This window comes from Danio rerio, chromosome 19 (assembly GCF_049306965.1).
Source record: "Danio rerio strain Tuebingen ecotype United States chromosome 19, GRCz12tu, whole genome shotgun sequence".
Classification (NCBI taxonomy): domain Eukaryota; kingdom Metazoa; phylum Chordata; class Actinopteri; order Cypriniformes; family Danionidae; genus Danio; species Danio rerio.
The window spans coordinates 29350844-29367409 of NC_133194.1; the positions used below are offsets into that span (position 1 = coordinate 29350844).

Here is a 16566-nt window from a genome sequence, read left to right on the forward strand (position 1 = left end):
AACTATTTTTCTGCACAGAAAAGCACAGCTTGGAAAAATGTATTCTTATTGTTCTGATTTATTAAATAAATTTAGTTCATTTTGAACCAAAAAGAAAGGTCACATACAGCATCTTTAGGACAGAAATGTACTGTTAGAAACAAGGACTTAGGGCATTTGATCGCAAAGTACAAACTTAAACACTTAAAGAATGAAACAATAGTACAATTGACGATACCTCACCTATCATGAGTGCCTGTAGTGGAATCTGATGTACACCAGATTAGGCAAGTGGTAAAGTAAATTGGTGAAAAGTGCAATGGCGAAATGAGATATGTATACATGTATTTTTGTATTAAAAAAAAAGCAGTTCATAGCCACAGAGGGTACTACCCTCAGTTTTTGAGTTTTGCTCCATTAAATATTCAGGAGATTTTAGTTTGAGTCACAGCCAAGAAGATGTCTAGTTGTCTGGGTGTGTAAAACATGCATCCATAATATGAGAGCAGGCCCAGTCTTCCAAAAAAGGTAAATCTATGTATTCTGGCTAGACCTGTCTAATGCCTCTGGTTTAGCTTCAGCTTCTTAGCTTTTTAAATCTACTTGCCACTACTTGTACCAACAAAAGGAAGTCCAACAGCAATGAACAGGGAACACACACATTCTGCAAAGAGATTTTAGATGTCTGGCTAAACTCCAAACTCCATTTAGTAGGCTGAGTTACAAAAGATTTTCTCTCATCCAAGACGAGATATCTGCTAGACATTGCAAGATCCACGCAACTACCATGGGACTGTGGTTAAATGTAAAGAAGCTGCGTGTCATCAGCAAAGCAATATTAGGCAAAATCATATGCTTGTAAAATACGTAGCACATCTGAAGGAGGTCCGAGAACAAGTCCCTGAGGTATACAAGCCAGGAGCTAAAATTTTCATCCATGTTCATCATAATAAAAAAACTGTTATGATCCTCTAGGACAGTGGTTCTCAAACTTTTCTCACCAAGTACTACCTCAGAAAAAAATGGTCTCTCCAAGTACCACCATAATGAGCAGTATGGAAATACATTAGCGTAGTAGTAGCCCAGTAAAGCAGCTACAGCTCTGCAGTTCAAAAATGTGGCAGATTAATTCCTATTATTAAGAATATTTATTATTGTCAGCCTCTTTAAACATAAATAGTTAACACTGTACTGTGCTTATATGTAAAAAATAAATAAATAAGAAAAACACTAAAAACGTCAATATTTAAATTCAAATATGCTTAAGGTAAAAAGAAAAGTGCTGTACTCAAATCTAAAGTATTAACATATAGCAGCCAATTCATCAACACCTGAAAATGTTGCCTGGACCTCAGAAATATAGGCTATATGTCATATAATGAATATTATTATATGTCATGGTCATATGTAAATCATTTTTGATAAATTTAGAAATAATTGTTGCATGTAGATATGATATATTTGATTCCTCCGCGTACCACTAGAAGGAAGCCCGTGTACCACTACAGTTTGAGAACCACTGCTCTAGGAAATTTAAAAGGTTTGACCTCATCACTCCATGGGAATAAGGAACTGTAAATAAACTGTAAATAACTGTAACAAGTAGAAGCCAACGAACACAAAAGAAAATGAATGTATGACTGCCATTTGCTCTGAAGGTTTGTTGTCAAGGAAAATATCTATACAACATCTACAGAAAACTCTGGAATTGATTGATCGGATTCGGCTCGGTTTATCATCTCAAAAATAGAGAAAGAAAGTTTCTGGCTGTGGTTTAGAATAAGATAAAAAAAAATGTGGAGTAACAGAAGTAAGGAAGTTTGGGGTAAAAACAAGTAGCTTACAGTAAGACCTTTTCATTCAGTTTAGAGACATTTATACTAGAAGTTCACTTATATTTCCAAAAGAATTGATCTTTTTAGAAGCATAAGGGTGTCGGGACATACTTGAATATTGTCCAACTTCCTGGAAATGTCCTGGAAATAATATGCCAATATATCTCTGAAAGGGGCGGGATGGTTGCTCAGTGGTTAGCATTGAACATCCAAAGAGTTTCACACTCTTAAAAATAAAGGTTTATAAGGGAGTTTCACGTTTGTACCATTTAAAGAACGCTTCTTTGCTTGCTAAAAGGGACCTGCAGCTAGCTCTTTGCAACACTCACATGGTCGCCCACTGAAGCTAAGCAGGGCTGCGCCCGGTCAGTACCTGGATGGGAGACCACATGGGAAAGCTAGGTTGCTGCAAAAAGTGGTGTTAGTGAGGCCAGCAGGGGGCTCTCAATCTGCAATCTGTGCGAGTCCTAATGCCCCAGTATATTGATGATGACTTTATACTGCTCAAGTGAGTGCTGTCTTTCGGATGAGATGTTAAACCAAGGTCCGGACTCTCTGTGGTCATTAAAAATCACAGGAAAAAGAGTAGGGGGTCAACCCCAGGATCCTGGCCAAATCCTCTGTCCATTATGGCCTCTTAACCATCCCCATATCATAATTGGCTTCATCACTCTGTCTCTGTCAGCTGATGTGCAGTCTGGTGCAATATGGCACACTGGTGGTGGATGAGGACATTCCCCCCAAAAATGTGTAAAGCGCTTTTAGTGTCTTGAAAAGCGCTATATAAATGTAAGGAATTATTATTATTATTATTGTCGCTTCACACCAAGTAGGTCACTGGTTTGAGTCCTGGCTGGGTCAAGATTAATTTCTGTGTCTTGCTTGCATGTACTCCCCATGCTTGCGTGGGTTTCTCCCGTAGACATGCACTACAGTAGAATTGGATCAACAGTAGTGTATGGGTTTCCAAGTTCACTTGGTAGTGTGTTATTTCTGAAAGGTGGCTTTTGACATGCAGCTGTAATTCAAATTTGAGACATTCTTACAAGTTTGAAACAACAGGAAGCAAAAGCACACACTGACAGAATTTCCATTTTCCAAAAAAATATCCTTACAAGCGCGTATAATGTCAGTCAGTCTCTTCAGGCTAAAGCACTCAAATGCATAGTGTTTTACACATTATAGAAAGAAATATTTGTTTCTAGAAATCACAATAAATTTGTATTTTCTTTTTAACAATAACTTTAAAAAACTAATCTAAACTCCTTCTCCAATGCTATGCTTATTTCGCTGCATTTCCTGGTGGTTTTGGGGCATGGTTTTTCCATGTTGCTCCAACAGGTGGCGGCGCAGAGCAGACCTGTGTGCAAAGCTGATAGGGCAGTATGCGCACACGTACGGGCGCTCCCCGCTGTGCACGTTCATGTGGTCGTACATTGTTGACTTCTGAGTGAAGGTCTTGTGGCACAGGGGGCAGGAGGGGAGCCTGGAATTATCTCGATGGAGGAGCATGTGGCGGTTGAGATTCCTGGAGTTGCTGAACTGCTTCCTACAGCACGGACAAATATACTGCTGGTGTGCTGATAAGGAATGCATCGCCAAGTCCTGCGTAGAGGAAAATGCCAATCCACACTGCTCACACACTACTGGCCCGGTTACATTGGATGTGGAACCCACCACAGATTCATCTGTAGCTCCGCGCTCATTGGAAGGTGTTCCGATTCCCAATTCTTCTTCTCCGCTTGAAGCTTCAATACGGAAGTGTGCAGGACCTCCATCAGAGCCTATATCTTCTCCTGGTCCTCCTTCATTTTTGTACTCGGTGTGAACAGAACAGTCTGTGAGACGCTGATTGGACTGATAATCAGCCTGAAAATCTGTTTCTGACTTACCCATGATCTCTTCTGCTGTCTGAAAGCACCAGTTATCCTGATAATTCCCTAAGGATGTGCGGTCCTTCTTAAATACGTATCTCTTCCTGCGTTTTAACCCTCTTCCTTTAATTCCCTTGCGCTCACTGTACTGTTGTTCCCCATGGAGGTCATCGTATTTAGCTTGAACCTCCATATTAGGCTCCTCTATGCCCATGTCCAACTGACAGAGGTCTTCTGATGCAGTTTCTCGGTTTTCCTCTTCAGCATCAGGGGTCTTCTCTGGTTCATCAATTATGACCTGATAGACATCACTCCCATATCCATCCTCTGTCTCGAAGAGGCTGGATGAATCTGATCCTCGTACCTGGTAGGGTAGAAAGATAAATTAGGAAAAAGCTAAGTAAGCTACACATTTTAAGAGCTGATCTTTTTTCCTCTGAATATTATTTCTAAAAGAGCTGTTGACATAGAATTAAACCAGATTTTGGTAAAAACCCAAAAAATACAAACATAAAAAAAAAATAAATAAATCAGAATTTTAATGAAATAACGCAAGAAGAAAGTACTGAACTTCTGAAACGCATTTAATACTTTTTTGTTATTGGCATCTTAAAGATGCCACATGAAGTCACATGAATTGCTCAGGTGTGATTTTTTTGGCTACAGAATTCAACAGAGTGTAAAAATCTTAATGGTTCTGTGGGTCTTTTCTATCAAATCTGATCTTTAATTTGTATTTTCTATTGGATTCAAGTCAGGTAATTAGTTTGGCCATTCTACAGCTTGATTTTCTTTCTCTGAAGCATTTGAGAGTTACCTTGGCTGTGTTTTGAATCATTGTCTTGCTGAAATGTCCACACCGGTTTCATCTTCATCATACTGCTAATGTACATGTTGAACTGAAGCAGCTAATATTCATTTACAATAATGAAGGGCAGAGGGTTGCTGAATAACTACTGAGAGATTTCAGTTGCTGTCTGGGTTTTCACTGCCTTTTTACACCTCCCTTTCTTCATGTGTTCATTACTTTTTCCCTGCATCATTTTTTTATACACATAACTTAATTTGTAAACTAATAAGATTGGTCTTATTAATAAGAATAAGATTTGTGCTGCCCTAACCAATCAGGAGCTTGCCCTTGAAGGGGTGTAATTATGACATAGCACCTGTTGTTGATGTCTTGAGGGGAAATCCTCCTGCCGACATAGGAGAACAGCTCATCAAACTGGGATTAGCTCTACTAATTAGCTCTATTAGTACTACTGAAAGCTTCCATCATCCAGGTACAGTTTCTGGAGAAGTTGATGAACTCAAAGAGCTGGGTGCACCTCTGAAAGGATGTAGTGGATTCAGACACAGCGCCGAACGAATCTATGCTTTTTTCAGCATTCCTAAAGCACAGCTGCTATCTCAATAAAATCCATGTTAGCCAATTAGCAACAAAGCTAGAATTCCTGGGCGGACTGAAGCCCTGTCCATGACATAAATCCGCATCTATTGTGAAGCAAATTTGAAGCGCGAATGAAACGAGAAAACTGAAAAATGTTCATGTGTGTTCTATTTACATGCTCTATTTACACGCGTGCTGTGTCTGGTGTGAACGCAGCATTACAGGACTTAATTCTAAAATCCTGCACAAAGATTGTCTTTACAAATCAAATTTTTTTTAAAAATGCACGAAGTCAGGCTAAAATGATGCTAAGAGTACTTATTAAACTCTTCAGATTTCTGGGTGAACTAATGTATTTTAAGCAAATCTTTATATGATGTATGATTTGATTATGTCCGTCTCTGTGAATAGTCTAATAACTTAATGCACTACAAATTGTTTGCATTCTATCACCAACTGCTGAACACTTGTAGCTTTTTAGTCGGTATGCAAAATTAACTGCTACATTTTTGCTCAGGTTTAGGTTAGGCTCACACAGCTTTGGTTAAGGATGCACAAATTTTGCTCTGCATGTAACTGAATCAACCGTTTGATACATTTTTAATTTTCAGGGTATAAGGTGAAATAAGTTTATAGAGCCACTATAATACATTAAATAGGGTCATATATTGGTTTTAAGGGATTACAACAAAAGGCTGATATGCATGTAAGGTCACACTTTCATGGTCTTACAATATACATTAATTTTTACCTAATTATCCCAGCGACTCCCATATGATTCGTTCAGCAATTTATTTGATCCCAAACCCCTCCCTAGCGCAAAGATAATCTGCGCTGATAGGACCAATGAAAGCCTGTTGCGATTGGTTGACAACTTTTAGCATGAGACGAAATGCCCACCATGGCTTATCAACAATATTGAAGTAGTCAGATTGCATGGTGTATGTGTGACCGTACCGGCCAACACTCCTGTTTTTCCTGGAAGTCTCCCGTATTTCAGACCCATCTCCAGCCACCCATCCATTTTGTTATTTATCCCGGAAAATTCCCGTAATCTGTACTGATAAAGTTCCTGTCGAGCCCTGTCAAAATCCCATACATCAATAGTCTTTTCTGATCCTTCTTTTAGCAAACGTTCGACAAATCCCCAGTTGTAAGCGTGTAGATCGCAGAAGCATTCGTCAGAAAAATAACGGGAATGGCCCAAGGCTGGGCTATAATGCTGAGGTATTTTTGCAAAAATAAACCTTAACCACTGACTTTTCACAGTTTCATCTTTGGATAGAGAAAATAACACTAACTTTCCTTCACACTTCCAATAATATCCAGGTGAGCACAGCGTCTTCATGACTTGATTAAACCTGGATCTGCAACAGCGTTTGTCTTCTTTTTTTTTTTTTTTTTTGCTACTGTGCTAGTGGGCGGGACCGCAGGTTTCAATTTTATGTTGATGTTTTGTATTGACATCCTGCAGAAACGGCTAAAGGCTCGTGATCAAGACGATTCATTTGAAGCACTATGAGTCAACTCTTTTATAGATGAATCAATAGTTTTAAACACTGCCCACTTTCAGATTTAAGTCTTAGCTGGATATTTTACTTCACTTAGAGCTGTGTTACACACTACATGGAAGGTCATTTTCAAAAACCCATAATAGGGGCTCTTTAACAACGTAATACTTGGTACTCTTGTGTAATATTAGAAAGGCAACTGTTTACTCATACTTTAACTGGTTTTTAAGAACAAAATAGACACTTCTACTTGCACTACATTTTTGGTACATTTGGTGCGTAATGGTACTTGAGTGTGATGCTAGAGTTCAGTGTGGAACTTCAACAAATGTGTACGTACACTGACAATCACTGGCATAGATTCAGAATCATCTGATTTCACAGTCTGTACAGACTTGTTTGACGTCAAGACCGGGGAGCAGCTCTGGGGCTGCATGTACTGGCTCAGGGCCCCTCTGCATTTCTCCACCACATGCTCCATCTGCAAGTAGCTGGCCGCGGTCATGTAGTTCACAATCTCTTTGGCGCTGAACTGCAGTATCCCTGTATAACAGGACTGGAGGAGTTCACATACCACTGCTGAGCTGTGCAACATCGACACCTGGTGGGTAAAGAGAGTATTTGTTGTTAAAATAAAAATAATCAGTTAACATTTAAAAAAATAATCTGGTAATTGTGCAAAAGCACAGTCAGGCCTCATTTTTTTAAAAGAGTAATTCATTTTTAGATACATTTTTACTAGTAATGCAAAACAGAGGCCCAGTTTACACTTGATATTAGCAGGAGCAATGATATTACACAGTTATGCAGACAATTAGGCAGTTGGGGTGGTGGAAGGATGCTGAAGTCAAGAGAAAAGAGAGGTATGACGTGTTTGGCTATTTATAGGGGTTTGGTCTTGAGCTGATTGGATAATAGAATGATTTTCTGTGATGAATTAGCCTCGTCAAAGACTGATCGTGCTCCTCCTGAAATTTGTTTATTAAACATCACTTAAAACAAGTTGGTGTCTTAGTGTAGTGTCATTTGCCACTTTTAAGTTTTAAAGCAGAGTAGAAATAGTTTTGGAATTTCATATTCTTAGAAAATTGGGATGATTTTTAAAGGGGTCATGAAATAGAAAGTAAAAATTGTGTTTTTTATGGTTTAAGAGAAGTCGTTTGTGTCTCCAGAATGTGTCCATAAGGTTTCAGCTCAAAAGACTCATCAGACTATTTATTATATTTTTCATAATATTGGAATTTCCTGCTTTAAACACAATGTAGCTGTTTTTGTGGCCTGTGCCTTTAATGCTAGATCTCCCCACCCACCGTTCCCACATGCCTGCCAGGAGTGTGCCTCAATCTCCTCATTTGCTTTGTGCACGTCCTGTCTTGAGGATATAATTATACGTGATTCAACAGAGACATGTTAATACGTCAATCAATCAATTTAGTGGGTGGGGAAAACTGCACTCCTAAGTCACATTGCAATGGACCCCAAAAATGAAAGTGTTTTGTCACAACTTTGTAAAAGGTATGACCTAATCTAGAGCATCAGAATAGTAAAATCTAAGACAGCATTTTGTGATCCTCTTAAAAACATTATATTTCAAGACCTGGTCGTGAACAACATTTAACAGTGAGCACCACAAAGCCACATCCAAAACATTAAACACTTCAGCTTTAAATAAGTCACTATTAAGACACAAACTGTATCATTATTTCAGTAATGTTAAATGATTGGATCAAAAATATTTGCTACAGTTGTGGCGGTGTTGTTTCAACTTCTCCCTCAGGCTCAAACAAAGTTAGCTTTGTCACATCGCTTCCCATTTTTAGTATCAAAATACATGCCATGTTTTAAAGAAGGGTGTAAACGATGTGATATATTGGCCAGTGTGTGTTTACTATTGTTTAAGACATAAAACCCCTAAATTCAGTGTTTTTCAGAGTTGTCATTTCGACACATTTGGACCTTAATGGAGGGGAAAAAAATCTTTAGTACTCTTTAGTAGTCAGTCTTTGGTACTCAAAAACGTTGGTAACACTTTAGTTTAGGTCATAATTCATGCTATTAAACTCTTATTACCTGTCAATGATTGTGATATTAACTGTTGATTAGTAGTTATAAAGCATGGTCTCATTCTGCATCCCTAATCCTACCCAAAACCTAAACCCAACTTATACCTTACTTACTATTAATAAGCAGTTAATTAGTAGTTTATTGAACTAGCAGTGTTAGGTAATGGTTTGTTAATATGGGGAACTGTGACCTAAACTAAAGTGATACCAAATGTTTTTGTTGCTGCTCTCACAGATTAGTACAGTTAAAAACATGACAATAGTTGATGATTTTTAGCAGCACTTGTCAGCAAAATATGCTAATTTTGTTTGTTTTACTGGCATTGTTTACGGCTTGCTCACCATCATGGGCGACTAATGATGCACCCTGAAAATATTGATAGGTTAGGGCAAAACGTCTACACATGCAGTGCATAAAGATGAGACAATATATTGAATTAATAGTTAGGCTAGACGTCCATTTCTACAAACATTTTTACATATTCAATGACAGATTCATGTGCGGCAAAAAGCTATTTCTTCAGTTCAGGTTGTACAGATGTTGTTAAATTTCATCTTTTACATTAAGTGTAGCAAACGGCTTTACCTGTAGCTCTGAAGTTGGGTTCATGAGAAACTGGTCTCTGAGAAACACAGAGCAAGCCGCCAACACAACCTTATGACCCCTGAACATGCGTCTGCCGCCTGCAACAATGGTGACATCACAGAAGTGCTGCTGCGATCGCAGGGAGTTCATGTTATTTAGAGTGGTTTCTCCATGTCCAGGCAAACGGAAACTCACCACTTCCACATCCATGATCTTAGCACTGGAAGCTAAAGAAAAAAATACAAAATCATCAATTGACTAGACTAGTAAAAGTGTACCTAAATGGCAACAATAATTAACTGAACTCATCTAATTTTTAACCAGTCTTAATCTTTATGAATCGCTCTGTCAAAGAGTTTATCGATTCAAATTGTTCTGATCACCATTTGCCAATCATCTTATTTAAAAATCTTAAAGTGATAGTTCAGACAAAAAAGAAAAACTTGCTGCTAATTTACTCACTTTTAAACCATCCAAAATGTAGGTGAAGATTTCAGATGATATTACGGTGATTCATACAACACAAATCAACACCTAAACACTTTAAGATTAAAATAAAAAATACAAATAAAAACATATAGGCAAAAGAACATTATTACACATGACTCCTGATATTCACTGAGTGCAGTAAGTGAAATGATCTGTGCAGGAACATAATTACCAGTAATAAACAGGGACAGTGTCTCAGCACACAGGTTATAGTGTGTTTGTGTCAGGCTTGAGCTTGAGTTTCTTAAAGCAAATTATGGCCAGTTTCCACAGAGTGGACAGTACTGTATGGTATGAGTCATCTTTATTGGCTCGTTTCCACTGAGTGATACAGTACAGTACAGTATGGGTTAATATGAGACACCTTTATGAGGCTTGCATTACCACTTCCTAAAAGGTACCAATGGTGGGCATGGTGTACAACAGAAACTTTCAGTCGACGTCATTTTCACTCGAGAAAATGTCAACATAATACTGTAAGATTTTTTCATATATCTTATGAGAAGCACCTCTCACAAAACTGATGCTTTATATATATAAATAATTGTGTATAAATGTTCATTACTAACTTTTCTATGAACATAATTTTATTACAACTGCAGATCAATGATAAAAATAGCCTACGGTAACCTCTGCAATTATAAATTACAATTAACCTTATAAATGCAACCTACTTGAACACATACAGCCCCGTACAGTCTCCAATTCTGTTACCAATTATAGAAAAACTACACACACCATACATTTAGTCCTTATTTGGCTTCATATATATATATATATATATATATATATGCATGATAGTCTTTGATATAGCCCACAGTCAGTGCAAACCTCTTATCTGTGTTTAAGTTTCGCCAGCAAAGGTAACCTCTTTTTAGAATGTAATTCTGTCATTTTGAGTTCATTATAGACCAAAGGGTGATAATAATAGTTAAACATGGCAGTTTGTTCATGTTTTAGGTTGCTGAAAGAATTATTTGCTCCTTTGTTTTTTCCAGCTTCTCCTTTTTTCAGTTTTTTTTTCGCACTTTTCTTCACTTTTGTCCATTTCTGAAAGAATCGGATGTCAGAAGTACTTCAATAATCATGCGCATGATGTTATGATCAGCTCAAAAAGTTTGTTATTTCAAATATAGACGGGACCGCAAGCTCACAGGAGAACGTGAAACCGCTCACACTTTTAGACTGCCTCGTAAAACAAAAACAGGACAAGGCAGATTTTGTTCTTCTTAGCTGTTCATCAAGACAACAACAAGGTTTGTTTGAGCTCAGGTTAACCCTGGCTTATTATTATGTGTATATTATTATTATTATAATGTATTGGTTGTCTATTTAAAAATGGTGGTTTCTTTGTTTTCATCATCCTGGCTTGTTGCAGGAGCAAGTGACGTCTCTGTAAACCAAAATCATCCAGTTGTGCGTCTAACTTCGCCTTTTGGTAACTTTTTGTTGTGCTAGGTACCCTTTGCAAAAGGTACCAAAAAAGTGATACAGTACAGTTCGCTTTTAGGATAGTAGAAATTCATTTTGATAGTGGAAATGGCCATAAAAGAGTCCTGAACCAAGCCATACCACTCAGTGGAAACAGGCCCTAATAATGTATTCTCAGGCATTAGCTCATACAAGAGCTAATGTTATCTACAATGCAGACAGTGGGCACATATGTTGTATTGTTCAGATGCTGTTTATTCAAAATGTTACTTGCGTTTATTCTAGACTAGACTGCAACCAATATATATGTTTTAGATGTCTCCTTTGTCTGTCGCACCAATTACAGGTCTTTCAGTCACTGCTAATGAGCTGATGATCTGAATTAGGTGTGTTTGGTTGAAGATTTACTTTTCACATGTTCCTAATGTTTGCTATATGCAACAGGAAGTTTACACTTCAGACAATTTACCAATACTTGTAAGCTGATCAGTGGTGGAAAGAGTACTGAAAAATTATACTCAAGTACCATAAATTGCCCAAAGATATAGTGCAAGTAGTGTTTAAGTATCTGTTGTAAAAAACACTCAAAGTATGAGTAAAATTAGCCATTTTAAAATGAGTTAGAGTAAGTGTAAGTGTGGAGTATTATGATGTAAAAAGCTTCTGCGTTATCATGTAATTACAGTATGTTAGTGTGAAAACACAACATTCTATAGTGGGTTTAGTTATACAGTAAACACTCATCATCTTTTATCATCACATGCAGTCTAAACAGTCTCTCTGTCATTGCGACTGAAGATTTTTGACATCTTCTTGGGCACTTTTGCTTCCAAACAGTTTTCTGCATTTATAAATCGCCCATGTCTTGAGGTAGTTTAGTATGATGCGATTTACCTTTTATGTGCGATTTGATTGGACAGGAATCACAGGACAGATTTTTCTAATCCCCATAGACTGATAATAAAGTAGTGACTGCAGGTTAAATAAAAAGTAGTGAGGTAAAAGTACCAATACTGCACTAAAAATGTACTCAAGAGAAAGTAAAAGTACACATTTTTAAAACTACTTACAATTTCAGAGAAAAACTACTCAATTACAGTCATTTGAGTATTTGTAATTTGTTACTTTACACCACTAAAGCTGATGATAATTTTGGTAAATGATATTCAGTTTTTGCACAGACCAGTCAATTCACTTGTGTTAATTTTGATTGCCTGTATATTTTTTGATTCTCCCCAGCTGAGTAGTTGTAGATTCATATCCGTTGAGTCACCACAGACTGCAGTTTTCAGCTTAAAAATGGTCTTCTTAAAACGTTCCCTATATTTTGGATGACCTGAGGGTGAGTAAATTAAAAGCAAACTTGCATTGTTGTGTGAATTTTAAGTGCTGCGGTCTTGGTTGTCAGTGAACATTTGCATTGTTTATAAGAGTTTTGTTTGGTAACTTAATTGTCCTCGTGAAAAAAACATATAAAATGTATATAAAATAAAAAATAATTACAGCAAAACATATAGAGGACAGTGGGTAACATTAACGTTACTTAAATTACTGTGGGACAAACTGTAGGACTCCTAAACTCAAAACGAATGACAAATAATATCATATAACATGAAAATTAGCCATTCACTAGCCAAACACTATTTATTAAGAATATAACGCATTTAAAATGCTAGTTCGGTAACAATTCGTATTAATTTTGTAATATGAATATTATACAAACACGTGGTTAACGTTATACACTTGAGAAAGAAACCGTCACTCAATGTTTACATTAACTTACTCTTGAGCTAAAGTAACGTTAGCTCAACACTAGCATCTTTGTTTTAGACGAGCTATTTAATAACACTGTCCGCACGACTCTTTGATTTAGTGAGAGGAATTGTGAGTGATTCAGTGAGAAGCAATGAATAACCCAAAAACAAATCGCAATCACATGATGCTCGAGGATCACATCACTGTCAACACCAAACAGATCTCACTACAGCTGTCTTCTTTTTGTGTCTGATTTCGGCCATATCTGCCCAACAGTGATCACGTGCATTTTAAAATGTTACGGCTTTGATTAGCAGAATGAAAATAAGTCAGAAAACTTACCAGGAAATTTTTTGCACACAAAAAAGATGATTTTCAGAATAAAAGCCCCGTTTTGATTACAATAAACCAGCGGTTTGTTAACAGTGGGTCGAGTACCCCTTGAGTATTATTGTAAGGCAAACAGTGATTGGTTGGCGCAACAGCGAGCTACGATTGGTACAAGCAATGCTGCCGCTATCCTATTGGTTTAAATATATGTGGTAGGTGGAGTCTATTGGTTCGTAACAACTGAGTCAGTGGGCGGAGTAAGAGGCGTTATCTACTACATCCTAACCATAATCAAATCATAGGTGGGTGGACAGATCAAGCTCTATCCATCACATCCACACAGGGATTCCTTCAAATGGATGTGGTTTTTTGGCTCTACAGTGGCTTGGATTTGGGGAAGAGGATGAAACCAAATGTTTTATCATTTTCTTTAGTGCCGCACACAACAGGTTACATCAGTTATTACAACTCTATTACAAATCTATTTTTTAGATTTGATCAATATTGATTAATGATTAATTGATGTTTAAGTGCATTTAAATATATAAAATAAATAGAAAAAAAGTTTGGTTTGCAAAGAGCCCACTCTTTATCTCTATATTTTTCTAGCAACATACGAAACAGTATGTTGTTGCACAAATCAGTGACTAAGAGGACCAAAAATGTCCACCGGGTCCAAGAAGAAGACATGCTGAGGCTATAGCTACACTGTTAGACATTTCTGTAAATTACACAGTTATTTACTGTATTTCACCCAGTGTAATACTGCAAATTCCTTTTACAGTAAATAACTGTATTTACCGTTGCATTATGGGAATTTAGTGTGACGTCGAACAACATATACAGCGATGTACTGTATTTGTAAAAATTCGTGTATTATACTGTATTTTCCACAACTGCTTCAACGCCACCTTGCGGCGATTCGACTACTCTGCACCACATTTTGCCTGAGGACCCTGGAGCAATTCTGGAAGACAATTTATTAGTGTGCCTGAAGAACATACTGGATTTAACAAACTTTACTCTGGTAAGCTGAGGCAGTGTTTCATTTTACAGAATGTTTTGTGGACGAGAATAGAACAAAGTAAAGTATAAAGTTGGCTATTATTATTTTCTCTGGCTTGGCGTTATTTCGCCCATTTGAGAAATATATCATCTATTAAGATGTTACCTTTATTTAATTTATTACATTAACACTACTATTACTACTAAAAGGGCATCCTCTGCTTAAAACATCTGCTAGGTAACTTGGATGTTTATTCCGCTATGGCGACTCCTGATTAATAAAGGGACTGTGCCGAAAAGAACATGAATGAATGAATGAAAATAATAAAAGAGCAAACAAATACATAAATAATAGGAAGAATAAAGAAAGAGTGGTTAATATTATTAAACGTTTTAAATGATATCTCAATCATTAAAACTGAATATCAGAGAACTGATAAATAATAATACATCAGGGTTTGTGAGAATAAATACCCTGTATAGATGCATTTTATAGCTTTAACTGGATTCCACGCAACAGTTTTAAGGTTTTAAAATACACTCTAAAAATGGTGCTAAACAGCACTAAAATTGGTTATTGGGTGCAATCATATGGCTATATCTTTAAAGATGGTATATATCACCTTAAACACCTGGAAAAAAAACCGCTGAAGAACCATTGCCTTAACAGATTATTTATAAGTGCTTAATATCACATATTACATGCAATAAAAGTTGACCTTAACTAAAAATTGTGTGGCAACTTGCTGCACAGCTTGTTTGAAGCTGACTCAACTTTTAACTCACACTCAAACATAAAAGACTTTTGTTGCTCGTTCTTCAAACTACTTATTTAAAAGGAGCTGAAAAAACACAATTCTTTTTTTTTTTCGTTTTTTGGGGAGACAACTTAATTCTTTTATGTTCAATCCACTTAAATTTGTAAAAACGATTAAGTTAACTTAATTTGTGTTTGTGGGACAATATTAAGGATTTGTGTGGAACCCAGCATTTTTTACAGTGTAAGTATTGCACTTGACTCAATGTAAGTTGATGCTCTGCAGCAAGTTGCCTTACAATTTTAGGTTGAGTAAATTTTTTTCACACTGTATTTATGTAGCACTTCTTATTGATTGCTGTAACTTTGCTGGAAATTTTTGCTGTAAAGCTGTTACAAACTCTGGCACTATTTGAAGAATGTAATGCATTGCTTACAGCATGTTTTTATTTTCATTTAGTATGAAATGCCTCTAAGCAGAGATAAGTTACGCAGTTATACTACCAGTCAAAAGTTTGGGGTCAGTGCAATTTTTAAATGTTTTAAAATAAGCATCTCCAGCTCACCAATACTGCATTTATTTAATCAAAATATAGTACAAATTGTAAAAATGCAAATTGTTATTGCACAATAAAATAACTGTTCAAAAGTAGTTTAGCATTTAATTTAATCATTTATTCCAGTGATTTTAAAGTCATTACTCCAGTCTTCAGAATCACGTGATCCTTCAGAAATCACTCTAATATTATTATTATTATAAATAATAATAATATTATTATTAATGGTAAAAGTAATAAAAGCAACAATGACTGGAGTAATCATTTCATCTGAAACCACATACAACAAGAAAGCAGTTATTTCAAATTGTAATAAATCTTATTATTATTTTTTTTACATTTAATAACTGCTGTCTTGATGAACAGAATAATTTTTTTAATTATTAAATTATTTAAAATTAACTGACCCCAAACTTTTCACCCGTAGTGTATGAGAAGGAGAAGTGAATACTGGGCTGCTATTACACAGAAGTGTGTCTGGTTCCAGTTCTAACCTTAAATGGACATCAGCCACCTTGGTTGAGTTTACTAAAGTTCAGCAACAGAATCCAGGGCATTTTGGGGGAATTCCTGCTCACATCAGTCAAGCTGACGACAACTGGATAAGACTAAAATGAAATTTGGATACTGATATTAGAGTCTTTGATGAAAAGTGCAAATTTTGAAGTGCTGAAAAATGCAAAAAAATTTTTTTTAAAGATATTTGATGCTTCTTGTCTGCAGATTCATGTTTTTTGGCTCTAGGCTTTAAGATGTCAAGAGCATCCTTACAAAAATTAACCATGGTTCAACTGCAATTAGAGCAAAAAAAAAAAAAAAAAAACTTGTTACTAGTTAAACATGTTACATTTACAAATCAACCATGGTTTTGCTACATTAACTATAGCAGTGCTTCTCAGCCACGTCCCTGGTGGACCACCAGCACTGAATGTTTTGAATGTCTCCTTTGTCTGTCACACCCATTACAGGTCTTTCAGTCTTTGCTAATGAGCTGATGATCTGAA

General features: G+C 36.5%; 1 protein-coding gene across 2 annotated transcripts; it reads right to left on the minus strand.

Annotated features, from left to right (window-relative positions):
- Nucleotides 1-38: 38 nt before the first annotated feature.
- Nucleotides 39-13360, minus strand: zbtb12.1 (zinc finger and BTB domain containing 12, tandem duplicate 1). Of its 2 annotated transcripts, XM_005170046.6 has the most exons (4): nucleotides 13256-13360; nucleotides 9239-9465; nucleotides 6930-7190; nucleotides 39-4052 (listed from the first exon to the last, which is right to left on the minus strand). In XM_005170046.6, the coding sequence occupies exons 2-4, from the start codon at nucleotides 9446-9448 to the stop codon at nucleotides 3072-3074; spliced, it is 1452 nt and encodes a 483-aa protein (XP_005170103.1). In that variant the 5' UTR covers nucleotides 9449-9465; nucleotides 13256-13360; the 3' UTR covers nucleotides 39-3071. The 2 variants fall into 2 exon arrangements, with proteins under 2 accessions (XP_005170103.1, NP_001038352.1); NM_001044887.1 differs by lacking the exon at nucleotides 13256-13360 and having other exon boundaries at nucleotides 3072-4052.
- Between the last annotated feature and the right edge of the window lie 3206 nt (nucleotides 13361-16566).

Bases quoted from the DNA above. Each gene is read 5' to 3' on its own strand.
- zbtb12.1 (XM_005170046.6), bottom strand. From the start codon at position 9,448: ATGGATGTGGAAGTGGTGAGTTTCCGTTTGCCTGGACATGGAGAAACC. The intron at 7,191-9,238 runs GTAAAGCCGTTT...TTTACCCACCAG, and splicing joins ACCCAACTTCAGAGCTACAG to GTGTCGATGTTGCACAGCTC. The intron at 4,053-6,929 runs GTACGTACACAT...CTACCCTACCAG, and splicing joins CTATGCCAGTGATTGTCAGT to GTACGAGGATCAGATTCATC.